The sequence below is a fragment of the Balaenoptera acutorostrata genome, chromosome 16 (genome assembly GCF_949987535.1).
Source record: "Balaenoptera acutorostrata chromosome 16, mBalAcu1.1, whole genome shotgun sequence".
Lineage (NCBI taxonomy): Eukaryota > Metazoa > Chordata > Mammalia > Artiodactyla > Balaenopteridae > Balaenoptera > Balaenoptera acutorostrata.
Window position 1 is genome coordinate 77,460,996 of NC_080079.1, and position 25,904 is coordinate 77,486,899.

The window sequence follows — 25,904 nt, forward strand, 5'->3', positions numbered from 1 at the left end:
GGCTGGACTCAGTCCAGCTATACTGAACCCATTTCCCCCGTCATTTTATTACACCCAAAGGTGTGGCAAAGAAAACCACCGGGATGCCTGCAAGTCAGCTTCTCCTTTATTGCACTGTATGTACTGTTTGGACTCCGACCCAAGGCAGACAAGGAAGCAGACCTTGAGAAATACCTGGCACCGACCCCGTTGACCCGGGCGACCAGGGAAGGTCACAGACGGCCCCTCTGGCCGCGTGGGCCCCTCTCGGCCATCGCTGGGTCGAGGCGGGGCCTGTGCGACGTCCACACCGGCCCTGGAGGCCGGGCACACGCGGGCCGAGGGAGCATAAGGTCTCTCCTTCTCTCTTCCCCATTTCCCGGCCCCCCAACCCCGGCGGCGGGGCAGAGGCGGCCAAATCCACCCGGGAATTTTGGAAGCACACACTCTGCCCCCTCCCTCTCTGCTCGTCTCGCAGCAAGCCGCTGGCGGTCCGAGTCCCCGAGGCCGTGCAGGGGGCCCAGCCGGGGAGGCGGCCAGCAGCGGACCCGCCACCAGCCCAGCGGAGCCGCGAGCGCGCCCCGCACGCAGACGCAAGGCCGACGGCGACGCCAGGGGCGCGCGAACCAGGAAACGGCGGCGGACTGACTCCTCTCGCTTCCCGTCGCCGCCCGCGCACGCCCGGCCGGGAACCCGCACAACGCGCCGCGGCCAGCGAACAGCCTTCTGCGCAGAGCGTCGGCGACGCCAGTCCCGGGGTGAGTCGTGGGGCGGTCACGGCGGTGGGCTCGCCGGCCGGGGAGGGGATGCGGTGTTTCTGGCCCTGTGTCAGAGTCAGACGGGCGGGACCGGCTCCGGTAGCCCCGTCGCGCGGGATCTCACCGCGGAGGGTCGGGCCGGGCGGCGGGCAGTGCCCCGCGCGCTGCGCCCCGGGGACGAGCGATGGTCGGGAGTCGCGGCCCTCGGGCAGCCGGCGCTGTCCCTGTGGGGAGCCCCGCTGTCGACCACCGCCTCGCCCGGGGCTGTCTTCGCACCTGCGACCTCCCCGCCCGGGACCGAGCGCCGCCTTCGCGCAGTGGAATCCGGGGACGTTTCCTTCCCGGTGTTTTAAATGACGGGTTCTTTAAATTTAATGACAGACCTCCGTGGCCCTCCCGGGCTCTGAACATACTCTTTTGAGATGCAGAGTCATTTCCTGCAGTGTGAAACGTTAGGAAACGTTTGTCCTCTGAATTGCAACGGCATCGTGATGGCTTCTTGGGAAGCGAACGAAGAGTTAGTAACAGCGAGACCCGTGCCTGTGGATGTTTCTGGGAATGATTGGTTTCACGCGGGCCCGTGGCTTAAATTGGGTCACTGTCTACTAACGATGTAAATTATGAATGTGGCTATGGCATCTCTGTATCCTTTGTTTTTGCTCTTGTTGATGCTTCCTGAGTTTGATGGAGCAAGACAGTTCTGAGGTGTTGACTAACGTGTAAGTTAATAGATGGAGTTACATTTATAAACCAAGAGGGATGCAGGGTTTTTGTTTTTCCAGCTTTATTGGGGTATATGTGACAAATAGAAATTGTATACATTTAGCGCATAAAACTTGATGTTTTGATTACACCCACTTATTTTCTTAACAGATCTTAGATCAAAAATTAGGGGGACCAAAAAAAATTAGGGGGACCAGGCTGAGTACTCTGATTAGGGTGTCACAAGCTGAAGTTCAGGTGTTAATCCAGTTTGGGCTCTATTCTCTGGGAAAGAATCAACTTACGGGATACTTTAGTTTGTTTTCTAGGTTTGTTTCCTTCTTGCAGTTTCCGTGTGTGCCCACCCGCACTCCATCGAAATGCCACCAAGAATGTGTTGAATCCTTCTCAGGCTTCAAATCTCTGATTTCTTCTGCTACCGCATCTCTCTGGCTTCTTTGTTTATTAAGGGCTCATGTAATTACATTGGGCCCACCAGTTAACCCAGGACAATCGCCCTATCTTGACATCAGCTGGTGTCAATTACACCTGCAAAATCCCTCTTGTGAGCCCATCTGACATTGTTCAAAATAGAGTAATGCCTGTCAAAGGCCACTATCAAGTCTCTTTCAGACACCTAAGGACTGAAAAATTACTGAAGACAAAAAGTTACAGATTCTCAGAAAAACCACATCCTATAGAAACACAGCAAGCCCCAACACAACTGTGGGCCAAAATAGATGTGAACCCACCCGCTCTTTCCGGCACTTTGCCCTTTGAAACCCGTTAAAAGACTCAGACCGCCACCCTTCAGGGCCGATGCCACTCTATGCGTCTGGCCCCTTTCCTCCCTTGGAAAGTGAATAAAAGCTTTCTTTTCTTCCCTTGTTAATACTTCTGTGAATTCTTTCACAACCTGCATCTGCTCACCTAACACCTCTTGCCGTAACTTAACCACTCAGTGTATGTTGCATCCAGCGTTGGAGATGCAGGTTTTTCTTAATAGAGAAAAAGTAATAGATGTGATCAGTGCGTATTGCCCTTTGGTATAATGACAGAATTGGAGGAAGTAAAATGGTAGGAAGCTTGAGTTTCGTTTCTCTTTTCGTTCTGCTTAGTCTTCAGGTCTTCCCTGGAGCTGTTATATGTAGTACTGATGGGTACTTTTACCTTTAAAGCTTTTATCTTTTATCTTTTTTTTTAGCCACATGGAAATTAATATTTGAGGCATTGGATTTTTTTTTTCCTTTTGACTTGTTTAATTTGGAAGAGGAAGAGCAATCCCTTCTACTAATAACAATAGATAAAACTTATAAAGCACGTACTATTCCATTGCTTTATTAATTCATTTAATCTGCAGAACAAACCTGTGAGGTGAATACTGTTATTCTCATTATACAGATGAAAAAAGTTAAATTAATATCTCAGATAGCTGTACAGGAGTATTTGCTATTATTTGGTTTAGTATTTTAATAGCAAGTTTTTGTTTTTGTTTTTTTTTGGCTGCGCTGCGTGGCTTGCGGGATCCCAGTACCCCGACCAGGGATTGAACACGGGCCACAGCAGTGAAAGCCACTAGGCCACCAGGGAACTCCCAGTAATAAGTATTTTTAATAAATTTTCCAAATTAGAAGTTTTCTACTGATGTAGTTTTAAAATCAATATTTCCTGTACTCATAATCCAAAATTATTTAGTAAAGTACATTAGATAAGAACTGGAGTCAGATCTTCGTAATAGCATCCTGTTATTTGGTAAATATCAGTAAAATAATTTATGTACTTAAAAATAGTTATGGGGCTTCCCAGGTGGCGCAGTGGTTGAGAAACTGCCTGCCAATGCAGGGAACACGGGTTCGAGCCCTGGTCTGGGAAGATCCCACATGCCGCGGAGCGACTAGGCCCGTGAGCCACAATTACTGAGCCTGCGCGTCTGGAGCCTGTGCTCTGCAACAAGAGAGGCTGCGACAGTGAGAGGCCCGCGCACCGCGATGAAGAGTGGCCCCCACTTGCCGCAAATGGAGAAAGCCCTCACACAGAAACGAAGACCCAACACAGCCATAAATATAAAAATAAATAAATAAATTAATTAAAAAAAATAGTTATGAAGAAAAATGGTACTTATTTTTCCTTCCCTCTATTTTGATTTTACACAGGTCAAGTGCCTCAGTTTCAATCTGGGAATTCTTTAAACGAAACTTGTTTAAAATCTTAGATCATACCCAAAAGAGAGACCTCAGTCAACAATAAGGTGGAAAAGAATGATGTTGTCCTTAAACAGTCTACAGAATGTCGTCTATAACCCGGTAAGTAATTTCTGTAAAATCACTTTTTGCCTGTGGCAGGGTTGAGAGCAAGTCCAACTGGATAGTAATTACCCACTGCTGTGGGGTAGGGGCAGAAGTAAAATTCAGTAAACATAAAGCACCTGCTATGTGGTGGGACTGCAGTGGGCCCTGACTGAAAACCAGATCCAGCCCTTGGAGCTCCACGGATGCTTAAGTTCCCTAGTCAGCCCTCCTCGGTCCCCGAGGTTCTGCATCTGAGGATTCAGCCAACCACCCATCAGGTGGTGTGTGTTTACTGAAAAAAATCCGAGTGTAAGTGGATTCAAACCTGCGCAGTTCAAACCTGTGTTGTTCAAGGGTCAACTGTATAAGGCGATGAGACGTGTTATGAACGGAGAACGTGGGAGGACAGTGGAGGGAAGGCTCAGACCATCGTAAGACATAATTTTCAGGGGAAAATGGATTTCTTTGTCTACACATTTTAATTTTCTTTTTTAATTAGACCTGTTCACGAGAAGTTAATTTCTCAGCTTTTCCCTCTGCCTTTCAAATCCTGCTTGGTAGTTGAGCAGGGGAATGTCAAAAGCCAGTGGTGAGATGGAGAATGAGAAAAACTAATGGTCATGTCCCAGCCTCAGGCTGGTCCAGGAACCCCTGAATGTAATTGCTGGAAATTTCAGTGTACGTCCTGGGAAGTAACGAACTTGTTCCAGTTTCATGTGGTGTGCGAATCTTTAGAAATCTCTAGTTTCCATGTGTCTGAAGCTGAATCCTGAATTTACGTCTGAGATAGAGTTGCTGCCTTTTTTTGTTTTTGTTTTTGTTTTTTGTAAACACTTTATAGGAGATTCTTGGTAAGGCTTCAAGTAAGGCTTTAAACCAGTCCTATTAGTGTAAGTGGATTCAGTTTTTTGTTATTTACTTTGTAGCTGTAGCTCTTTTTTTTCCCCTGAGGTTTACTATCATTGTGCAGGAATGAGGCTTAGAAGAAATAGCCTTCAATTGTAGTATGTTTAAAAAGGAAGACTTGCTGAATTTGAAGTCAGCTAGACATTTAAAATAATTTCGTGCATCTTAAGAGTTAAAAACATCTCAGAGTTGTAGACTGACTTTCTGCAAAGATTTAAAAAAAAAAAAAAAAGGCTGCCTGCCAAGGGGGACTGAAGTAATGTTGGTGCAAACCAGGAGGGCTGGATGGTCGGGTTAATGCTCTTCGGCTCTGCCCTTCATCACAGAGATGTCTTATTTGAATGTTATTTAGAAAATAATTTTATAGCTTAAAATTCCTGCATGTCTTGGTATTAGAGTGTAATGATGATTCCTGTAATTTCTGGGCTTAGTACCCTCCACTACAGAGTTGAAACAAAAATCAGCTGATGTATCATTTCCTGAGGACGGGGGCCTGCAGAAGTAGTGCTGCTTTCCAGCAGAAGCTGCATTCAGGGCTCCTGGTGGCCTTGTGCTGTTCTGAGGATACCGTCATGATAACTTTCCAAAGTAAATATTTTGTTGCATTCTGGTTATTTTGTTAGTGATCAGTTCAACAACAGGGGAGTGTTGATTGAGTTTCTGCTATACTCTTTATTAAGCCTTGTGAAGACACGGAACTGCCATCTTTCTGTTTTTATTTCTTAATGTTTCCAAAATTTTGGTCCACATTTATTGCCTCCTATACCGTAAAATGTTAAATTTTAGTTCGTATAACCCTGAATACTATTCATTAATATCAGTAAAAAACTTAGCTTTAGGGCACTTTTTTATTTTGAGAGCATGAAGTACTGAATGTGTCAATGATAAAGCTGAAGCCTCTGGCAAAATGATTTTTTAAATGAAATGCATAAAGTCTTTTTGAATAATATAGTATGCTCTATTTACTTGATTATGTGATGTCAGAAGTGTAACTATTAAAAAAAAAGTGTAACTATTGAAACAATATATTCCAAATACAAAAACAAACCGGATTACTTTGAGGATGTTGAATAGCATTCACAATGGCTTTGTTTTAGTTTGGTTTGGGGCAGTTGCCAACCAGGTGAAACAGTGTTATTAAAATTAATTCAATAAAAATGACTTAAAAATATATTTTAAAAATTGTGGTAGACAAGTTCTGTCCATATTAACTGTTGGAAAAGATAAATTGTATAACTGGCCTGTGTAATTTTTTCCTACGTAGTATATTTCATTGACTAGTTCAGTTGATAGAATTCCAAGACTTAAAAAAGTCCGGCTCACTTTTCTATTCCTTTTTTTTTTTTCTTTAATTTATTTATTTTATTTTATTTTTGGCTGCATTGGGTCTTTATTGCTGCACGCGGGCCTTCTCCGGTTGCAGCGAGCAGGGGCTACCCTTCGTTGCAGAGCATGGGCTTCTCATTGCGGTGGCTTCTCTTGTTGCAGAGCACGGGCTCTAGGTGCATGGGCTTCAGTAGCTGTGACACGTGGGCTCAGTAGTTGTGGCACACGGGCTTAGTTGCTCTGTGGCATGTGGGATCTTCCTGGAGCAGGGCTTGAACCCGTGTCCCCTGCATTGGCAGGCAGATTCATAACCACTGCGCCACCAGAGAAGCCCGGCTCACTTTTCTTTCCACTCAAATTGAGTGAATAATTTGGAAGACGGTATCTTCATACCAGAAATGCCCTCAGTGAAATCTCGTTTGGCAACTCAATATCTGCTTAAATATTTTATTATTGTTGTTTATAGAGTTAAGACGTGATTAAGTGTTAGTTGAGAAGTTATTTAGAAATTAAACTGATTGGTTGTCACTCCTAGTTAACAAACCACTTATTAACATTAATCCCACCTGGTCCTGAAAAGCTCATCGGTTCCAATTTCCTTCAGATCCTTACTTCCACACTGATCCTTTTTTCCTTAGTATTCTAAGTACCTCCGTTTCTACCTTGCAATTTAATACAACACAAAACAATAAAATCTTTTCTTTTTAACCTCTGAAGGTCCTTCCCCCATCTTTGTTCCCTTGTTCTTCTTTTGCTGACTTCCCTGTTTTGTTCTTTTAATATTTATTTTATTTATTTATTTTTATTTTTGGCTGTGTCAGGTCTTAGTTGCAGCACGCGGGATCTTTTGTTGCGGTGCGCGGGCTTCTCTCTAGTTGTGACATGTGGGTTTTCTCTCTCTAGTTGTGGGGCGCAGGCTCCAGAGCGCATGGGCCTTGTACTTTGTGGCACTCAGGCTTAGTTGCCCCGCGGCACGTGGGATCTTAGCTCCCCTACCAGGGATCGAACCCGCGTGCCCTGCCTCAGAAGCCGGATTCTTTACCACTGGACCACCAGGGAAGTCTCTGACCTCCATCTTGAGAGAGTCGATTTCTGCTGCCTTAATTTCCTCACCATGGCTCTGCCATCTGATTTTTTTTTTTTCTGAATCCTAATTCTTTTTTTTTATTCTAATTTTATATTGGAGTATGGTTGATTTACAATGTTCTGTTAGTTTCAGGTATACAGCACAGTGAGTCAGTTATACATATACATATATCTACTCTTTTTCAGATTCTTTTCCCACATAGGTATTACAGAATATTGAGTAGAGTTCCCTGTGCTCTATAGTAGGTCCTTGTTGATTATCTATTTTATATACAATAGTGTGTATCTATTAATCCCAAGCTCCTAATTTATCCCTCCCTGCCCTCTGATTTTTTTACTCTCTTAATTTCTTTGTCAATCTTGTCTTCAGTGTCCATCTTTATTTCTCTGATGTCTTTACTGACCACCTTTTGAATATGTATACAGTTTGCATACAGTCTGCATACAGTCTGCGTACAGTTCTGCCCTTTCACCCAGGGTGAATCTCCAGCCCTTTTAGATGCCCTGCCAGCCCTTGAAGACTGTGAGTTCAAAATGAAAGTCCCATCTTCCTTCCCAAACCAGCTTCCATTTTGTGGTTTTCCATTTCTCTCAGTGTCCTTCCACGCTGTCAAGCCCCTAACAGTTTGAAGGTAATCTGTCTTTAAAATTTTAAATTCGTTGATGTCATCAAACTCAGTGGCTTTTCCTTTTTTATTATTATTTTAAAAGTATAAAGAAAATACGTGTAAATCATTTTTAAAAATTCAAGCAGTATTTAAGGGTTTCATTAAAACATGAATTTTCCTTCTACCTGGTGCTCAGTTGCCCTCCCTAAAGGCAATCATTTCCTCCCAGATTCTTGTATATCCTTCCTGAGAATATGTGTGTTGTGTGCATGTGTTGTGTGTCACCTTTTGTATTCCCTGTTTCTTTACATGCATATATCATACTGTATAAACTGGCATACCCTGCTTTTTTTCATTTAACACATTTTGCAGATACCAGCATATTTAGAGTTTACTCACTTTTTTTTTCATACACACACACTGTATTTTATTTTTACAAGAGATAAATAGACTGACACCAAGCATTGTAAATGGATGACCACAACAAAAGCAACAATGATTGCAATTACCAAACACGAAACACACTCATACTATGTCATAATATTGACATTCAGTCCAGTAATCCTCCACTGTAACAGCTCCTTTACTTTGCAGTGAAAATTGATTTGTATATTTTTTGCCTCTGAGTCCTTGTGGGATTTTTTTTTTTATTCAAACAGAAAGTCACAAAAATTACAATCATCCTCATCAGTTCACTCAGTCCCATGTAATTGATTTTTTTTTGCATCTTGATAGTTTGTTAGCACTTTTATGAGTTCATCAGTTTTCCATTAGAGTTCTGAAAATGCTTATTCATTCACTTCAGCAGTATAGTCAGTTACCAGAAACCTGTACTTGTCAGTCTTTTCCATGAATTCCTTGAAGATGAAACCCTTTTTTTTTTTTTTAAATTAATTAATTTATTTATGGCTGTGTTGGGTCTTCGTTTCTGTGCGAGGGCTTTCTCCAGCTGCGGCAAGTGGGGGCTACTCTTCATCACGGTGCACGGACCTCTCACTGTCGCGGCCTCTCCCGCTGTGGAGCACAGGCTCCAGACGCGCAGGCTCAGCAATTGTGGCTCATGGGCCCAGTTGCTCCGTGGCATGTGGGATCTTCCCAGACCAGGGCTCGAACCCGTGTCTCCTGCATTGGCAGGCAGACTCTCAACCACTGCGCCACCAGGGAAGCCCCGAAGATGAAACCCTTTTACAGGAACATATTTGCAAAAGCATCACAGTACACTCAGAACTGTCTGTAAATGACAAAAGACTTAAAAATGACCACTGTTAAAGATTTGATGAAAGTTCATAATAATGCAATTGACAAGGAAATTTAGCTATTTCTGAGATATACATTTTAAAGTAATAACTAGAATTATGACTTATAACATTATACCAGAACATACAAGATTTTTAGAAATTTCATGTAATGTCTGAAACATTTATATTAACATATTTCCATACAAATAACCCAAAGAAAGTTCAGTATTAGTTGTTTTGCTTGTTTGTTTTTTTATACTGCAGGTTCTTATTAGTCATCAATTTTATGCACATCAGTGTATACATGTCAATCCCAGTTGCCCAATTCAGCACACCACCATCCCCACCCCACCGTGGTTTTCCCCCCTTGGTGTCCATACGTTTGTTCTCTACATCTGTGTCTCAACTTCTGCCCTGCAAACCGGCTCATCCGTACCATTTTTCTAGGTTCCACATACATGCGTTAATATACGATATTTGTTTTTCTCTTTCTGACTTAACTTCAGTCTGTATGACAGTCTCTAGATCCGTCCACGTCTCAACAAATGACTCAATTTCGTTCCTTCTTATGGCTGAGTAATATTCCATTGTATATATGTACCACAATTTCTTTATCCATTCGTCTGTCGATAGACACTTAGGTTGCTTCCATGTCCTGGCTATTGTAAATAGTGCTGCAATGAACATTGGGGTGCATGTGTCTTTTTGAATTATGGTTTTCTCTGGGTATATGCCCCGTAGTGGGATTGCTGGATCATATGGTAATTCTATTTTTAGTTTTCTAAGGAACCTCCATACTGTTCTCCATAGTGGCTGTATCAATTTACATTCCCACCAACAGTGCAAGAGGGTTCCCTTTTCTCCACACCCTCTCTAGCATTTGTTGTTTGTAGATTTTCTGATGATGCCCATTCTGACCGGTGTGAGGTGATACCTCATTGTAGTTTTGATTTGCATTTCTCTAATGATAAGTGATGCTGAGCATCCTTCCATGTGTTTGTTGGCAATCTGTATATCTTCTTTGGAGAAATGTCTATTTAGGTCTTCTGCCCATTTTGGATTGGGGTGTTTGTTTTTTTAATATTGAGCTGCATGAGCTGTTTATATATTTTGGAGATTAATCCTTTGTCCGTTGATTCGTTTGCAAATATTTTCTCCCATTCTGAGGGTTGTCTTTTCGTCTTGTTTATGGTTTCCTTTGCTGTGCAAAAGCTTTGAAGTTTCATTAGATCCCATTTGTTTATTTTTGTTTTTATTTCCATTACTCTAGGAGGTGGATCAAAAAAGATCTTGCTATGATTTATGTCAAAGAGTGTTCTTCCTATATTTTCCTCTAAGAGTTTTATAGTGTCCGGTCTTACATTTAGGTCTCAAATCCATTTTGCGTTTATTTTTCTGTATGGTGTTAGGGAGTGTTCTAATTTCATTCTTTTACATGTAGCTGTCCAGTTTTCCCAGCACTACTTATTGAAGAGACTGTCTTTTCTCCATTGTATATCTTTGCCTCCTTTGTCATAGATTAGTTGACCATAGGTGCGTGGGTTTATCTCTGGGCTTTCTATCTTGTTCCATTGATCTGTGTTTCTGTTTTTGTGCCAGTACCATATTGTCTTGATTACTGTGGCTTTGTAGTGTAGTCTGAAGTCAGGGAGTCTGATTCCTCCAGCTCCATTTTTTTCCCTCAAGACTGCTTTGGCTATTCAGGGTCTTTTGTGTCTCCCTACAAATTTTAAGATGATTTGTTCTAGTTCCGTAAAAAATGCCATTGGTAATTTGATAGGGATTGCATTGAATCTGTAGATTGCTTTGGGTAGTATAGTCATTATCACAATATTGATTCTTCCAATCCAAGAACATGGTATATCTCTCCATCTGTTGGTATCATCTTTAATTTCTTTCATCAGTGTCTTATAGTTTTCTGCATACAGGTCTTTTGTCTCCCTAGGTAGGTTTATTCCTAGGTATTTTATTCTTTTTGTTGCAATGGTAAATGGGAGTGTTTCCATAATTTCTCTTTCTGATTTTTCATCATTATTGTATAGGAATGCAAGAGATTTCTGTGCATTAATTTTGTGTCCTGCAACTTTACCAAATTCATTGATTAGCTCTAGTAGTTTTCTGGTAGCATCTTTAGGATTCTCTATGTATAGTATCATGTCATCTGCAAACAGTGACAGTTTTACTTCTTTTCCAATTTGTATTCCTTTTATTTCTTTTTCTTCTCTAATTGCTGTGGCTAAAACTTCCAAAACTATGTTGAATAATAGTGGTGAGAGTGGGCAACCTTGTCTTGTTCCTGATCTTAGTGGAAATGGTTTCCATTTTTCACCATTGAGGACGATGTTGGCTGTGGGTTTGTCATATATGGCCTTTATTATGTTGAGAAAAGTTCCCTCTATGCCTACTTTCTGCAGGGTTTTTATCATAAATGGGTGTTGAATTTTGTCGAAAGCTTTCTCTGCATCTATTGACATGATCATATGGTTTTTCTCCTTCAATTTGTTAATATGGTGTATCACATTGATTGATTTGCGTATATTGAAGAATCCTTGCATTCCTGGGATAAACCCCACTTGATCATGGTGTATGATCCTTTTAATGTGCTGTTGGATTCTGTTTGCTAGTATTCTGTTGAGGATTTTTGCATCTATGTTCATCAGTGATATTGGTCTGTAGTTTTCTTTCTTTGTGACATCTTTGTCTGGTTTTGTTATCAGGGTGATGGTGGCCTCGTAGAATGAGTTTGAGAGTGTTCCTCCCTCTGCTATATTTTGGAAGAGTTTGAGAAGGATGAGTGTTAGCTCTTCTCTAAATGTTTGATAGAATTCGCCTGTGAAGCCATCTGGTCCTGGGCTTTTGTTTGTTGGAAGATATTTAATCACAGTCTCAATTTCAGTGCTTGTGATTGGTCTGTTCATATTTTCTATTTCTTCCTGGTTCAGTCTCAGGAGGTTGTGCATTTCTAAGAATTTGTCCATTTCTTCCAGGTTGTCCATTTTATTGGCATAGAGTTGCTTGTAGTAATCGCTCATGATCCTTTGTATTTCTGCAGTGTCAGTTGTTACTTCTCCTTTTTCATTTCTAATTCTATTGATTTGAGTTTCTCCCTTTTTTTCTTGATGAGTCTGGCTAATGGTTTATCAATTTTGTTTATCTTCTCAAAGAACCAGCTTTTAGTTTTATTGATCTTTGCTATCATTTCCTTCATTTCTTTTTCATTTATTTCTGATCTGATCTTTATGATTTCTTTCCTTCTGCTAACTTTGGGGTTTTTATGTTCTTCTTTCTCTAATTGCTTTAGGTGCAAGGTTAGGTTTTTTATTTGAGATGTTTCCTGTTTCTTAAGGTAGGATTGTATTGCTATAAACTTCCCTCTTTTCCGAGAAATATGGTCAGTCAGATGAAAAAGCAGATTAAATGCCTCCTCAATCCCTTCTGTCACTGCTTCAACACTAAATACACATGACACTCACTTAAACCCTCTCAGTTTTAGAATTTTTCTTTTGAAATAATGGACTGGTTCTCATCCATTTTTTTAAAAAATATTTATTTATTTATTTGGTTGCACTGGGTCTTAGTTGCGGCACATGGGCTTCTCATTTGCAGCATGCGAACTCTTAGTTGTAGCATGCATGTGGGATCTAGTTCCCTGACCAGGAATGGAACCCGGGCCCCCTGCACTGGGAGTGCAGAGTCTCAACCACTGCGCCACCAGGGAAGCCCCTCCATTTTTTAAAAAGCATTTTTATTGGAGTATAATTGCTTTACAATGGTGAAAAAAAAAAGTGTTCTTTTTACACTTTTTACAATGGTAAAAAGTTTTAGTATACAGGTAAAGAATGAATTATGCTTCAGGCACTTTAATTTGTTAATGTGAGCAAATAGCTTGGTGGTTTTGTGGGGGGCGAGGTTCGGGGAAAGCTTCCAAACAGAAAATCTTTTGGTTAATGTTTTGTTACCACAGATACAAAAATAAAATCTGAATAATTTCTCTTAGATGGTTGACATCAGTATGGCAAAGCTGACTGGGAAAATACTACACACTGTTCCCTGATTTCGGCTTCACAGGCGAAAAAAAAACAAAGCATGCTGAATGTGCAGCTGTCAATCTGCTAGCCATCGGGATATTAAAGAATTCAATAATGTATTCAAGATTTATCCTTAGGTTTAAGGAACTTTAATGCTTTAAAGAATTGCTTTTGCTGCATCCCATAGGTTTTGGGTTGTCGTGTCTCCATTGTCATTTGTTTCTAGGTATTTTTTGATTTCCTGTTTGATTTCTTCAGTGATCACTTGGTTATTAAGTAGTGTATTGTTTAGCCTCCATGTGTTTGTATTTTTTACAGATCTTTTCCTGTAATTGATATCTAGTCTCATAGCGTTGTGGTCAGAAAAGATACTTGATACGATTTCAATTTTAATAAATTTACCAATGCTTGATTTGTGACCCAAGATATGATCTATCCTGGAGAATGTTCCATGAGCACTTGAGAAGAAAGTGTATTCTGTTGTTTTTGGATGGAATGTCCTATAAATATCAATTAAGTCCATCTTGTTTAATGTATCATTTAAAGCTTGTGTTTCCATATTTATTTTCATTTTGGATGATCTGTCCATTGGTGAAAGTAGGGTGTTAAAGTCCCCCACTATGATTGTGTTACTGTCGATTTCCCCTTTTATGGCTGTTAGTATTTGCCTTATGTATTGAGGTGCTCCTATGTTGGGTTCATAAATATTTACAATTGTTATATCTTCTTCTTGGATCGATCCCTTGATCATTATGTAGTGTCCTTCTTTGTCTCTTGTAACATTCTTTATTTTAAAGTCTGTTTTGTCTGATATGAGAATTGCTACTCCAGCTTTTTGATATCCATTAGCATGGAATATCTTTTTCCATCTCCTCACTTTCAGTCTGTATGTGTCCCTAGGTTTGAAGTGGGTCTCTTGTAGACAGCATATATACGGGTCTTGTTTTTTTATCCATTCAGTGAGTCTGTGTCTTTTGGTGGGAGCATTTAATCCATTTACATTTAAGGTAATTATCAATATGTATGTTCCTATGACCATTTTCTTAATTGTTTTGGGTTTCTTATTGTAGGTCTTTTCCTTCTCTTGTGTTTCCTGCCTAGAGAAGTTCCTTTAGCATTTGTTGTAGAGCTGGTTTGGTGGTGCTGAATTCTCTTAGCTTTTGCTTGTCTTAAAGCTTTTGATTTCTCCATCGAATCTGAATGAGATCCTTGCTGGGTAGAGTAATCTTGGTTGTAGTTTCTTCCCTTTCATCACTTTAAGTATATCATGCTACTCCCTTCTGGCTTGTAGAGTTTCTGCTGAGAAATCAGCTGTTAACCTTATGGGAATTCCCTTGTATGTTATTTGTTGTTTTTCCCTTGCTGCTTTCAATAATTTTTCTTTGTCTTTAATTTTTGCCAATTTGATTATTATGTGTCTTGGCGTGTTTCTCCTTGGGTTTATCCTGTATGGGACTCGCTGCACTTCCTGGACTTGGGTGGCTATTTCCTTTCCCATGTTAGGGAAGTTTTCGACTATAGTCTCTTCAAATATTTTCTCTGGTCCTTTCTCTCTCACTTCTCCTTCTGGGACCCCTACAATGCGAATGTTGTTGCATTTAATGTTGTCCCAGAGGTCTCTTAGGCTGTCTTCATTTCTTTTCATTCTTTTTTCTTTAGTCTGTTCCACAGCAGTGAATTCCACCATTCTGTCTTCCAGGTCACTTATCCGATCTTCTGCCTCAGTTATTCTGCTATTGATTCCTTCTAGTGTAGTTTTCATTTCAGTTATTGTATTGTTCATCTCTGTTTGTTTGTTCTTTAATTCTTCTAGGTCTTTGTTAAACATTTCTTGCATCTTCTCGATCTTTGCCTCCATTCTTATTCCGAGGTCCTGGATCATCTTCACTATCATTATTCTGAATTCTTTTTCTGGAAGGTTTCCTATCTCTACTTCATTTAGTTGTTTTTCTGGGGTTTTATCTTGTTCCTTCATCTGGTATATAGCCCTCTGGCTTTTCATCTTGTCTGTCTTTCTGTGAATGTGGTTTTTGTTCCACAGGCTGCAGGGTTGTAGTTCTTGCTTCTGCTGTCTGCCCTCTGGTGGATGAGGCTATCTAAGAGGCTTGTGCAAGTTTCCTGATGGGAGGGACTGGTGGTGGGTAGAGCTGGCTGTTGCTCTGGTGGGCAGAGCTCAGTAAAACTTTAATCCACCTGACTATTGATGGGTGGGGCTGGGTTCCCTCCCTGTTGGTTGTTTGGCCTGAGGCAACCCAACACTGGAGCCTACCTGGGCTCTTTGGTGGGGCTAATGACAGACTCTGGGAGGGCTCACGCCAAGGAGTACTTCCCAGAACTTCTGCTGCCAGTGTCCTTGTCCTCACGGTGAGACACAGCCACCGCCTGCCTCTGCAGGAGACCCTCCAACACTAGCAGGTAGGTCTGGTTCAGTCTCCCCTGGGGTCACTGCTCCTTCCCCTGGGTCCCGATGCACACATTACTTTGTGTGTGCCCTCCAAGAGTGGGGTCTCTGTTTCCCCCAGTCCTGTCACAGTCCTGCAATCAATTCCCACTAGGCTTTGAAGTCTGATTCTCTAGGAATTCCTCCTCCCGTTGCCGGACCCCCAGGTTGGGAAGCCTGATACGGGGCTCAGAACCTTCACTCCAGTGGGTGGACTTCTGTGCTACAAGTGTTCTCCAGTCTGTGAGTCACCCACCCACCAGTTATGGGATTTGATTTTACTGTGATTGTGCCCCTCCTACCATCTCATTGTGGCTTCTCCTTTGTCTTTGGATGTGGGGTATCTTTTTTGGGGAGTTCCAGTGTCTTCCTGTCGATGATTGTCCAGCAGGTAGTTGTGATTCTGGTGTTCTCGCAAGAGGGAGTGAGAGCACGTCCTTCTACTCCGCCGTCTTGTTTCCTCCTGGAGTCCTTAATTCTTCTACTCACTTATTTTTAATGGCTGCATAATTTGTCCACTGTATGGATGTACTGTAACTTATTTAACCAGTCCCCTGTTAAAGAGCTATTTCCTTTTATGATTGTATCCAGTGCTGTGCTGTACATCCTTGTAGATGCATCTTTCTGCTCATGTGCTAGTATTTTACAGGATAAATCTGTAGAAGTGGAATCACTGGATCAGAGGGTATGATATCCATTTTAGTATCATTTTGGGGGCAGCGGGGGGCATCTTCCTTATTTTTCCATGTTAAAGACATTGACAGTCCTCCCGTTTTTGAAATCGACTTCCTTGATATGCCTGCCCTCTCTGATGGATCCTTCTCTCTTCTTTCTCTCCTCACCCCCTGCATCGAGGTCTCCCACACACCCTCAGTTTTGATGATTCACCAGCATAGAGTCATACCCATGGCTGTGATATATCCCAGTGAAAGGATGTAAAGCAAAATCACAAAGGGAAAAGGCACATGGGGCGAAGTCCAGGGGGAACCAGTGCAGGATTTCAAGGGTATTCTGCCAGTGGAGTCACACATGATGGACTTAAATCTCCCAGCAACTAGTTGTGACAGCACATGTGAAATGTTCTTTACCAGGGAAGCTCATTAGGGACTCACTGCCCAGGGTTTTTATTGAGGGCTTGGTGCGTAGATAGCGTCTGCCTAGCACGTACCCAAACTCCAGACTCTAAACAGGAAAGCAGGTTTTTAGCATAAACCATAGTGTTTGCACAAACAGTTTAGGTGGGTAACCCACCCTTCTCACCTAGGGTGGTGGGTGCTCTCTCCAAATCCAAGTTCCTAGACAGCAGCCACGGGCCAGCCTTGGACGGAGGCCTTTCAAAGATAGCAGCCAGGTCTTCTGTGTTAACTCTTTATGCACACCCCCTAATCTGACAGCCTTTGAGGCTTTGCTCCTGACTTTTCCTCTCTCTGTTTATCTAATAGCTCTCATTTTACTTAGTAATCATCTCTACTCTGACTTCTGAGTCGTGGCCATTCACTTAATGTTGGTCCTGAGTGTTCCACTTCTTTCAGTATGTTCCCTCTTAGATGTCCTGCCGACCCTTTACACTAAAAGTATTCCAAGCTAAACTCAGCATGTTCCCTCTGAAATCTTTCTTCCCCAGTGTTACCATTGTAGGTGGTGGCCCCAGATAGACAGTTTCCTTTGAAATAGCTCGTGTTTATCTCCTGCCTCCCCTTCCCCCTCAGTGTCTGCCACCATCAGCCTGGATTATGTCCTTATCTCCTTGTGCCAGGCTTACTGGAAGGAGTCAGTCTCACAGATAATCCCCTGCCCTCCAGTGAATTTTACCCCCACTGGATTGTTGTTCCCAAACCCCACTTTCCTTATGTCCTTCCAAAATCTGACCCTAACTCTGTCTGTCTTTAATTGTTCCCTTACTATTTACTGGCTCCCAGATACGTTTTGTCTTTTCCTGCCTCTCTGCTTTTGTAAGCGGACATTTGTACCTGAACTGGCTTCCTTCTCCTCTCTGCCTAACCATATTCTTCCCAGCTCAAATCATACCTCCTTCATAAACTTTGGCCACCTCAGTTAGAATTCTTTATACATTTTTCTGAAGCATTTATTCAACACTTACTTACTGCCCCATTTTTGTGGATGTTGAATTGGTCAGAGTTTGTGGTTGTAAACACGGAAGCCAACCCCTAATTTAAGCAGAAAAGGAATTTATTAAGTGATATCTATCAGCAGGCAGGACTGAAGAACCAGGCTTGTCAACTACAGCATCACAGACAACAGCCAAAATCAGGCTGCAGGGCTGTTCTCACTAAGAGACGTCTGTCACCACCACTGAACAAATGTGGTACTTCTTGCACTGGCGACACCACCGGTGCCACTGCTGCCTCTGACCCTAGATGTAGATGCTGCCCCCTGGCCAGAGCGAATACTGCATGATTCTGGCTGCTGCTTGTCACGAGTTCTAACTCAGAGTCTGAGCTGGGGGTACCGATGGACAGATTTTCATCGTATGCTCTCGCCACAGTTCAGATGAGGTCTCATGTGTATAAGGTAGAGGATTTTCCAGCTGTGGAAGGAGATTCCAATTTGAACCGCTAAACAGTATCATATTGCCACTCTAATCATCTTTCCATAGGTATCTGACTTCTTCCCAACTGTATCAGCTCCTCCCGGATGGACGGGACTCATATTTCTTTCCAGCTGCAGGCTACCGTAACATGACCCTGGTGTAGAGCAGACGTTTAATGAATGACAAAAAAAAGGCAAAGCAATATGAATCAGCTAGGATGTTTGGGCAGGTAACACCAAACCTAACTAGGGCTTAAGCTTATGGTATTGTCTCTAGTGTGTTCATATCTGTATTTTATTGTTTTACATCAATTATTTTTGAAACATCAAAGCCTCAAAGCTTGGAGTTGCCTAGAAAACCACCCTTCTCCCTTTCCTTAGGAGCAATGTTTGTGAGTAAGTGAGTGGGCTGTCGGGCATTTGTTTCCTTCACATGGTCCAAAAAAGTTGAGTATTGTTGATAGAAGTTAGGGTACTTTCCTAAGTAGACAGCGTTAATATGGACAACTGAAACAGCAATTGGCCCACACTTGCAGCGCAGTTGTTTCTTAGACTGGAACTCATTAACAGTTGTAACAATCTGTTAGCAGTGATGGGAGTAGATGGTTGGTCTCAAAAAGCTCTTTCCACTTTGCTGTACAGCAGAGATGGGCACAGCATTGTAAATCAACTACACTTCAATTAAAAAAAAAACCTCTCACCCTAAAATTAAATATATAATAAAAAAATCTGTGGTTATAAACATTATAAGTACTTATTATATAAATCTGGAAAATATACAACTATATGAAGAAGAAAATTAAAATGTCATCCCTCAAGAAAAGTGTAACATTTTTGGCTTATTTCTTTACAGTGTTTTCTTTTTCCCTTTTAATGTTTATTATTAACTTGGTTAAGACCATACTGTATGGAGTTTTGTAGGCCACTTTCTCACCGATAATTATATCACTGACATTTTTGTGTTATTAAATAATCTGCATAAATACAAGTTGAACATAGAAAAAAATCTGAAGTTACAAAAACTGTTCTCATTTTATTAAGAGATTTACAGAATGGAACATGCAGGTATTTATTCTTGGGCTGTGGCCAAGAGGAGCAATTGCTTCCACATTCTCTATACACAAAAACCGTCCACTCTGATGTGCAGCTGTAGCCGTGCTCTATACATGTTATGTTTTTCGTTTTCTGGTCTGATAAGCTCTGTTCATCCCCCCCATGCTGCCCTCAGCAGTTGCCGTGACACCAGATGACAACTGGATTTGGTGATTTCTTGTCGTATTGCTTAAGGCAGCAACACTCCATTCAGCAGCCACTTAGTTGCCGCTCCTCTGCACATGTGAGGCCTACATGTGAGGCCTGCCAGAGCCCCAGTTTCCGGGCTGGTGAGAGCTCATTCATTCACCAAGTGATTGATCATCTCTTGACCTCTGTCCTGGGGGTGTAAAGGTGACGACCCAGTCCTGCCCCATGCAGCTCACAGTGTAGGCATATGTTTGCAAATGAACAGAGTACAGAGTGCCATGATGACCTTCAGAGGGCGGCTAACTCAGTTGGCCCAGGGAGTCTGAGAAAGGCTCCACAGAGGAGATTTTGCTTGAGCTGAGATTTTCAGCCGATGAGCCACTGATTTACAACTACTTTTATACGACCTCTCTTGTTTTATTTCTTTCTTCCTGACAGTCAGAGCTACGTTGGATCAATTTTAGCATAGATGTAACCCGGGTGAGCTTGGTGTAAGGCATGCTGGTGTCTGGCCTGCTGGGTGCGGTCAGAGGCTCCCAGGGGGAAGAGGGAGGTGGTTGTGGTGCAGGAGATGCACCCACGTAGCCAGTGGCCCGGGAGGATGGCGGAGCACCTGGGGGAGGGGAGTGACAAGATCTGATCATGTCAGGCCCCAGACAGAGAGGCTGGCCTCCAGGTGAGAAGCGGGGAGGGGGACACCCGAATCCTGTGTGGGACCACCAGTCGGGGCCCAGGCCTGCACCCTGGACCAGGCGGGGTATGGAGATGCTGTGTCTTGAGAGATCCAGAGGCGCCCACAGCGCATCCTTCAGACCATGCAGTTCTCTGGTTCCTGGCAGTGCCCTGTGGGGTGCAGCCTGGAAGCCCAGTGGGGAAGGCGAGGCACGCAATACCAGTTGCGGCAGAGTGGCTGAATTTGGAGCGCCCTCTGCAGGCAGTGAGTGCTTGTCATTTTCTCTGTCAGCACCGGCCTAGGGCCTGGCCTCTTCTGGATCCTGCTGTTGGGATCAGTGGAACTTTAGGAAAGACCGAGGGGTGGGGCGTGGCATTTCACAGAACCCCCAGCCACTTAAAAAGTACTGTGAATAATATGTCTTTTCCTAAAGAACTCGGAGTGGTGTGCGGGTGTTGCGAGTCTCCTAGCCATGTTGTTCCGGTGTAGCTGTTTGAATGGTGAGGAGGACCTGGAAAATGCTAGGGTCTGAGCAGACTTGTGTGCAGCCTTTTTTTATTTTTTTAATTCATTTTTATTGGAGTATAGTTGCTTTACAATGTTGTGTTAGTTTCTGCTGTACAGCAAAGTGAATCAGTTATACATACACATATATCCCCTCTTTTTTGGATTTTCTTCCCATTTAGGTCACCACAGAGCACTGAGTAGAATTCCGTGCTATACAGTAGGTTCTCATTAGTTATCTATTTTATACATAGTAGTGTATATGTGTCAATCCCCTTGTCCCAATTCATCCCACCCCTGCTTTCCCCCTGGTATCCATATGTCTGTGTCTCTATTTCTGCTTTGCAAATGAGTTCATCCGTATCGTTTCTCTAGAGTCCACATATCAGCGATACTATACAGTATTTGTTGTTCTCTTTCTGACTCACTTCGCTCTGTGCGACCGTCTCTAGGTCCAGCCACGTCTCTGCAAATGGCACAGTTTTGTTCCTTTTTATGGCCGAGTGATATTTATGTGCAGCCTTTAAGAATGTAGTCTTTTGATTCTGTAAATGAACATTTGTTAAAATTATTTTTTTCCTAGATAATCCCCTATGTTGGGACCATTTCTGAGCAGTTGGAGCCTGGAACTTTGATTGTACTACGTGGGCATGTTCCTAGTGACTCAGACAGGTAAAGTCATTCTGTTAGATGAGAAAAGAACAAGAATAAACTCGTTGTGATTGTGGGACAACAAAAAATCATGAGGGAGAGACCATTTTGGATACTCGGAGGCCTGATTTTGCTTTTATAGCAGCCCTGGCCAAGGTGCTGAGGAAATTGGAATGAAAAACTGAAATACAGGTTATTTGGATTTTTTGTTGCTATAAGTCAGATTTTAGTATAAAGAATTTTTAGAGATACGGTTAATGAAGGGAATTGTGGTCAGATGACAGGGACACAGTCTAGTTACAGTGTAACATTCCCACACCATCTCTTAAGACCTGTTCTGGGTGGTTTTATCTAACGCTTGCTTTGGGTAAAGTCTGGACGAGGCTGTATCAGCTAGAGTTGGGCTCGGCTCTATGTGGTGGATGCCTGAACAACAGTGGTTTAAATAAGATGTGAACGTGACATCTAAAGGGGACAGTCCAGAGGGCTGAAGGCCGCGCGCCAGCAAGCTGTTGGAGTGGGCCTCTTCACGCTCTCACCCTGCCATCGCAGGGTGAGGTCCTCTTTCTCATGGTTCCTGGAAGCTAGGACTCTGGTCCTCACGTTGTGTTTGGGTAGCTGCGTGGGACCATGTGCGATTTGGGGGGAAGGGGTGGGGGGTGGACAGAAGGCAGATGCCAACTGACTTTTGGGACCGTTTCCAGGAGTTTTCCTTGCACGCTTCACTTCTACCGCATCGGCAGAGCTTGGGGCACGTGGGCGAACCCACCTGCGGGGAGACTGCGCAATGTGGGTGCTTGTGGTGGACCGCCCCCAAAAGCATGCGAGTGAACAAAGGATCCGTCAGCTGTCACTCGGCCTGGGTTTCTGCGCTGCCAGGCCTGCGAGGCTGCCTTCCTTCCTGAGTCCTCACGCGGCCTGTGTTTCTTCCCCTCCTCAGGTTCCAGGTGGACTTACAGTGTGGCAGCAGCGTGAAACCTCGAGCAGACGTGGCCTTTCATTTCAACCCACGGTTCAGAAGGGCCAACTGCATTGTTTGCAACACTCTGAAAAATGAGAAGTGGGGCTGGGAAGAGATCACCTATGACATGCCTTTCAAGAAGGAAAAATCTTTTGAGATCGTGATCATGGTGCTGAAAGACAAATTCCAGGCAGGTTTTGGAGAACAGGGGTTAGATCTTCATTTGTGAGAATAAGCACGAGGGAAGCTTTTCACGAGTGAACTCACCCTTGCGTGTCCTAAATCCAGAAGGAGAGTTTACCTTTATCGTGTTCCTCCAGAGGAGGGCCCGGCGGGGACCTTGCTGTGAGGCGGGCACAGCCAGCGTCCCTGCCGGGGTCGCCGTGCCGGCGGAGGGCGAGGCCAGCGCAGCCGGCTTTCTGTTAGATCGTTGCTCCTCGCGGGGCTGAGCTTCCGTCTGACCTGGCACAGCCTTACACTCAGGATGGGAAAGTAAACCCTGGGCAGCAGGACCCGCAGGGTGGGGGAGTCTGAACTGACAGACAGATGGGATCCTGGCGAGGAGTCGGGGTTTGTAAAGTTGCGTCCTGCCGCGGCCTAGTCCTGTAGGATCTTGAGATTCTAGACCCAGAGGAGCTCGCAGCAACCCCGCTGCGTGTCGTCAGTGCTCCCTCGGGTGTGTGTGGTCCGGGGGGCGCCTCCACCCCCTGGCCCGCGAGCCTGCGGGGGACTTGACGGCTCAGGTGGAGACTCCCACCCGAGGTGCAGACCCCTCCGACCCTCAGAGCCCGCTCCCACCAGCGCTTCTCCCCTAACCTCCTCTCTCCCCTCATCCCTCCTCTGGCCGTTGGAGTACTTGGGTCTGTATCGTTCTTTTTAATGCTTGTCCGTGCTGTTGAGCTTTGGTGTTTTCCTGTGTTTCTTTTGCCTGCCAATGGGATTTTCAGCTCCCTGAGATCAGAGACTGTACTGTGTTCGGCGTCTCTTCCCGACACTCCTACAAGTACTGACATCTGGCGGGAGAGGGAGGAGCCCCGTGCACTGGTACCCGCTAAAATGCATTTATTAACTGTTTTATTCGGGGTGGGGGGGCCTGTCTTCTGTGTTTGTCCAGGTGGCTGTCAATGGAAAACATACCCTGATCTACGCCCACAGGATCAGCCTAGAGAAGATCGACACCCTGGGCATTTATGGCAAAGTGATCATTCACTCCGTGGGTTTCAGCTTCAGCTCGGTCAGTGCCCTTCCACAGGGGGCGGTGGGGGGTCTTTGGTGATGTTTTCTTGAAAACCGTGTAAATATGTCCCTCGCTAATGTGTTAATTTCTTGGAAGTAAATCTTTCAGACTAGTAGGATGCTAGTCATTGCCCAGGGCTTGTCTGTAGGATCTCAAACCTAGCATGGTCCCAACAAAAACCCAAAACAGTAACAACACAACAAACAGCCTTTACAGCTGGAGAGGGGCTGTTTCCTTGACGCAGGAGCACAGTGGAGCAGTTCGCTAGGATCGTTTCTAGAAGCGGGACGTCAAAGGGTACCTGCATTTTAAGTTAGGATTGAAATTGCTAACCTGCCCTCCAAAGAGAGTAAAACAAAGTAGTCTCAAGATCTGTATTCATTTGCTCACATTCTTCTTGACATTAGTTCTGATTTTAACATTTGCCAGCTTGAGAGAGGGGAGAAGGAAGCTAATGTTCATGCATTTTTGGATCATAATTTTCTATCATATTTTCATGTTTAATACCATTTATAATTTTTTTTGGTATGTCAAGCAGGTTATATTTAGAATTCTGATGGATGTTAAATATTAATCTGAACTTTTCTTCAGGATTTAAGAAGTAGCCAAGCATCTACTCTGGAATGGACAGAGATAAGTGAAGAAAATGTAAATATTAAATCTCTTAATGAACCACCAGTTTAAAAATGTTTTTTTAGTTGCCATGTAAATTAGGTGGCAGGCAGGCTGAGGTTTAAAAAAACTATGTTTTTAATGTGAAAACTTATGTTTTTAGTAATTAATAGGCTGGAAGTAATCATTTGAAAGGTGCCAGGTGCTGTAAGTTTTGCTGTTTAGACTCTCAGTGGATCTGACCACTACCCACCAATCTTCTGTACAGAGAACTCTCTGAACTGCTGAATAGGGCTGTCAGGAGGTGTTTATAAATAGTGAGCAAAGCCAGTGCATCGGCAAATGAACTTCCACGTGTATCTTCTCCCCCTGTGGAAACAACTGCGGTTCAGATGTTTTGAAAGTGAGGCCTTACTGATCTCAGCACGTTCCTAGACAGACTAGAATCTCAGCATTTGGGGAGCACCCTGGGAAGAACAAGGAAAATGTGTTTGAAGCCCACATGTGGCGTTTGGGAAATGCTCAGCTTGTGGTGGAGGTTATAGGGTTCAGATGAACAGGACAGTCAGTCTGTTCCCAGCCTGAGTGGCACTCTGCAGCTCCAAAGCACTCGGTCAGAAAGCACTGGCCACCTGCATGTCCCCCCGGAGTGGAGCAGGCACTGCCGGCCCAGCTCTGGGTGGTACAGCCAGTAAGACCCAACTGCTCATGTTATAAAATGTATTTCTTCCCCGTCAGACGTCTGTATTCTTTCTTTCTCTTCCAATAGGTACAGAAGTCTGGCGTGTCACAGTTTGTAAGTATTTTTGCTATAACATGTGGAACCTTTTATAAGATTGCCCAGGAAATGAATAGTTGAAGCCTTGGAAGACAGCTTCATTCATTCCATACCTTATTGCAGAACTGTTTCCCTACAGCCTAGTAATAGAGGAGACATTTCTAAAATCGTCCCCAGAACTGTCTACACCAAGAGCAAAGGTTCGCCGGCCAATCACACTTTGACTTGCGCCAAAATACTACCTACCGACTGTTTGTCAAAGGTTTGAAGAGCCAAAATTTTCTTAATTCTGTCTAACAAGTTAAGTGTTAGTTAGCTGGTATGTGTAACCTCTACCCTCAGTACAAGCCCAAAGCAGCCACTCTGCGTTTGCATTGGTGTCCTGGACGGCTGTCAGTCAACTGGACATCAGGTCCCTGAGCCATTAGTGTGTGTTTCTGTAACTCCCCCTACCTCAGCCGCTTCCCCTCCAGGCTGAAGGCAGCGCACGCTTCAGGCCAGCCGAGGTGACTTTCTCAGAGGGCATTTCACTCAGGCAGAGGATGTCAGGTCCCTCCCCACATCCATTCATTTCACTGTCTGAAACATGGAGTGTTTGCTGTGAGCCAGGGACCCACCTGGGACCAAGGCAGACTTGGTCTGTCCCTTCATGGGTTTCACGGCCTTTAAACATTTCCCAGTGTCTTTCGGCAGTTTTCCCTCAAGATCCCTCTTTGCAGACTTCTTGCTGCTAACTGGGGTTTCTTTGCAGACTCTGCCGTTTGTGGCGAGGTTGAACTCCTCAATGGGCCCTGGACGGACTGTCGTCATAAAAGGAGAAGTAAATACAAACGCCAAAGGGTCAGTATCAGTAAGTGGCTGTAATAATGCAGCTGCTGCTGCGTGTGTCTCTTACAGCTGTAACCCTGTCAACAATCTTGTGAGGTGTAAGTCGGGCTAATGTCATAAGCTTCATTTGAAAAGTGAAACTCTGAAAGCCAGAGGAAGTTGGACTGCTGACAACTAGTAGTTGGCGGCACCTAGGCTCTTTGTGGCCAGGCAGGAGGGTGGCATTTTTGTCCACGAGGCCCACCCTTGTAGAACTGCAGGGCAGCTCTGCGAGAGCAGATCACTTTTATTAGGGCTCATTCCTCTTGCCATGGGTCTTATAAGATTCCTGCTTTTAGAACCTTTTCCAGAGGTGTTCAGAGTTCTGAAAGCTTGAAATGAGAGCTATTTTCTAGCAAGTAGTACACTTTGAAGAAGAACAGTGCACTTGTAAATGCTGAAAGACTTCCTGCTTGGAAGGACCCTATTGCAGCAGACGTGATCCTTTGGGTCACTTGCTCTCATCCTTT

General features: G+C 43.7%; 2 protein-coding genes across 8 annotated transcripts in view; one reads left to right on the forward strand and one right to left on the reverse strand.

Moving 5' to 3' along the window:
- The first annotated feature begins 256 nt into the window (after window positions 1-256).
- LGALS8 (galectin 8) overlaps window positions 257-25,904 on the forward strand; it is a 30,110-nt gene continuing 4,462 nt past the window's right edge. The window contains exons 1-10 of one of the 7 annotated variants that reach the window (XM_007170777.2): window positions 3,623-3,742; window positions 5,065-5,221; window positions 20,511-20,548; window positions 20,912-21,000; window positions 21,920-22,130; window positions 23,055-23,174; window positions 23,769-23,825; window positions 24,559-24,585; window positions 24,707-24,829; window positions 25,319-25,407. In XM_007170777.2, coding sequence (XP_007170839.2) covers window positions 5,101-5,221; window positions 20,511-20,548; window positions 20,912-21,000; window positions 21,920-22,130; window positions 23,055-23,174; window positions 23,769-23,825; window positions 24,559-24,585; window positions 24,707-24,829; window positions 25,319-25,407 — 875 coding nt within the window. In that variant the 5' untranslated portion in view covers window positions 3,623-3,742; window positions 5,065-5,100. Of the gene's footprint in view, window positions 738-1,436; window positions 1,457-3,592; window positions 3,743-5,064; window positions 5,222-20,281; window positions 20,325-20,510; window positions 20,549-20,911; window positions 21,001-21,919; window positions 22,131-23,054; window positions 23,175-23,768; window positions 23,826-24,558; window positions 24,586-24,706; window positions 24,830-25,318; window positions 25,408-25,904 lie in introns of those variants that run through there. The other 6 variants (XM_057531620.1, XM_007170780.2, XM_007170781.2 and 3 more) reach the window with 6 other exon arrangements.
- HEATR1 (HEAT repeat containing 1) overlaps window positions 17,553-25,904 on the reverse strand; it is a 63,749-nt gene continuing 55,397 nt past the window's right edge. Inside the window, exon 46 of the mRNA XM_057531618.1 lies at window positions 17,553-18,064. The gene's annotated coding sequence lies outside the window, so the exon portion shown is untranslated. The remainder of the gene's footprint in view (window positions 18,065-25,904) is intronic.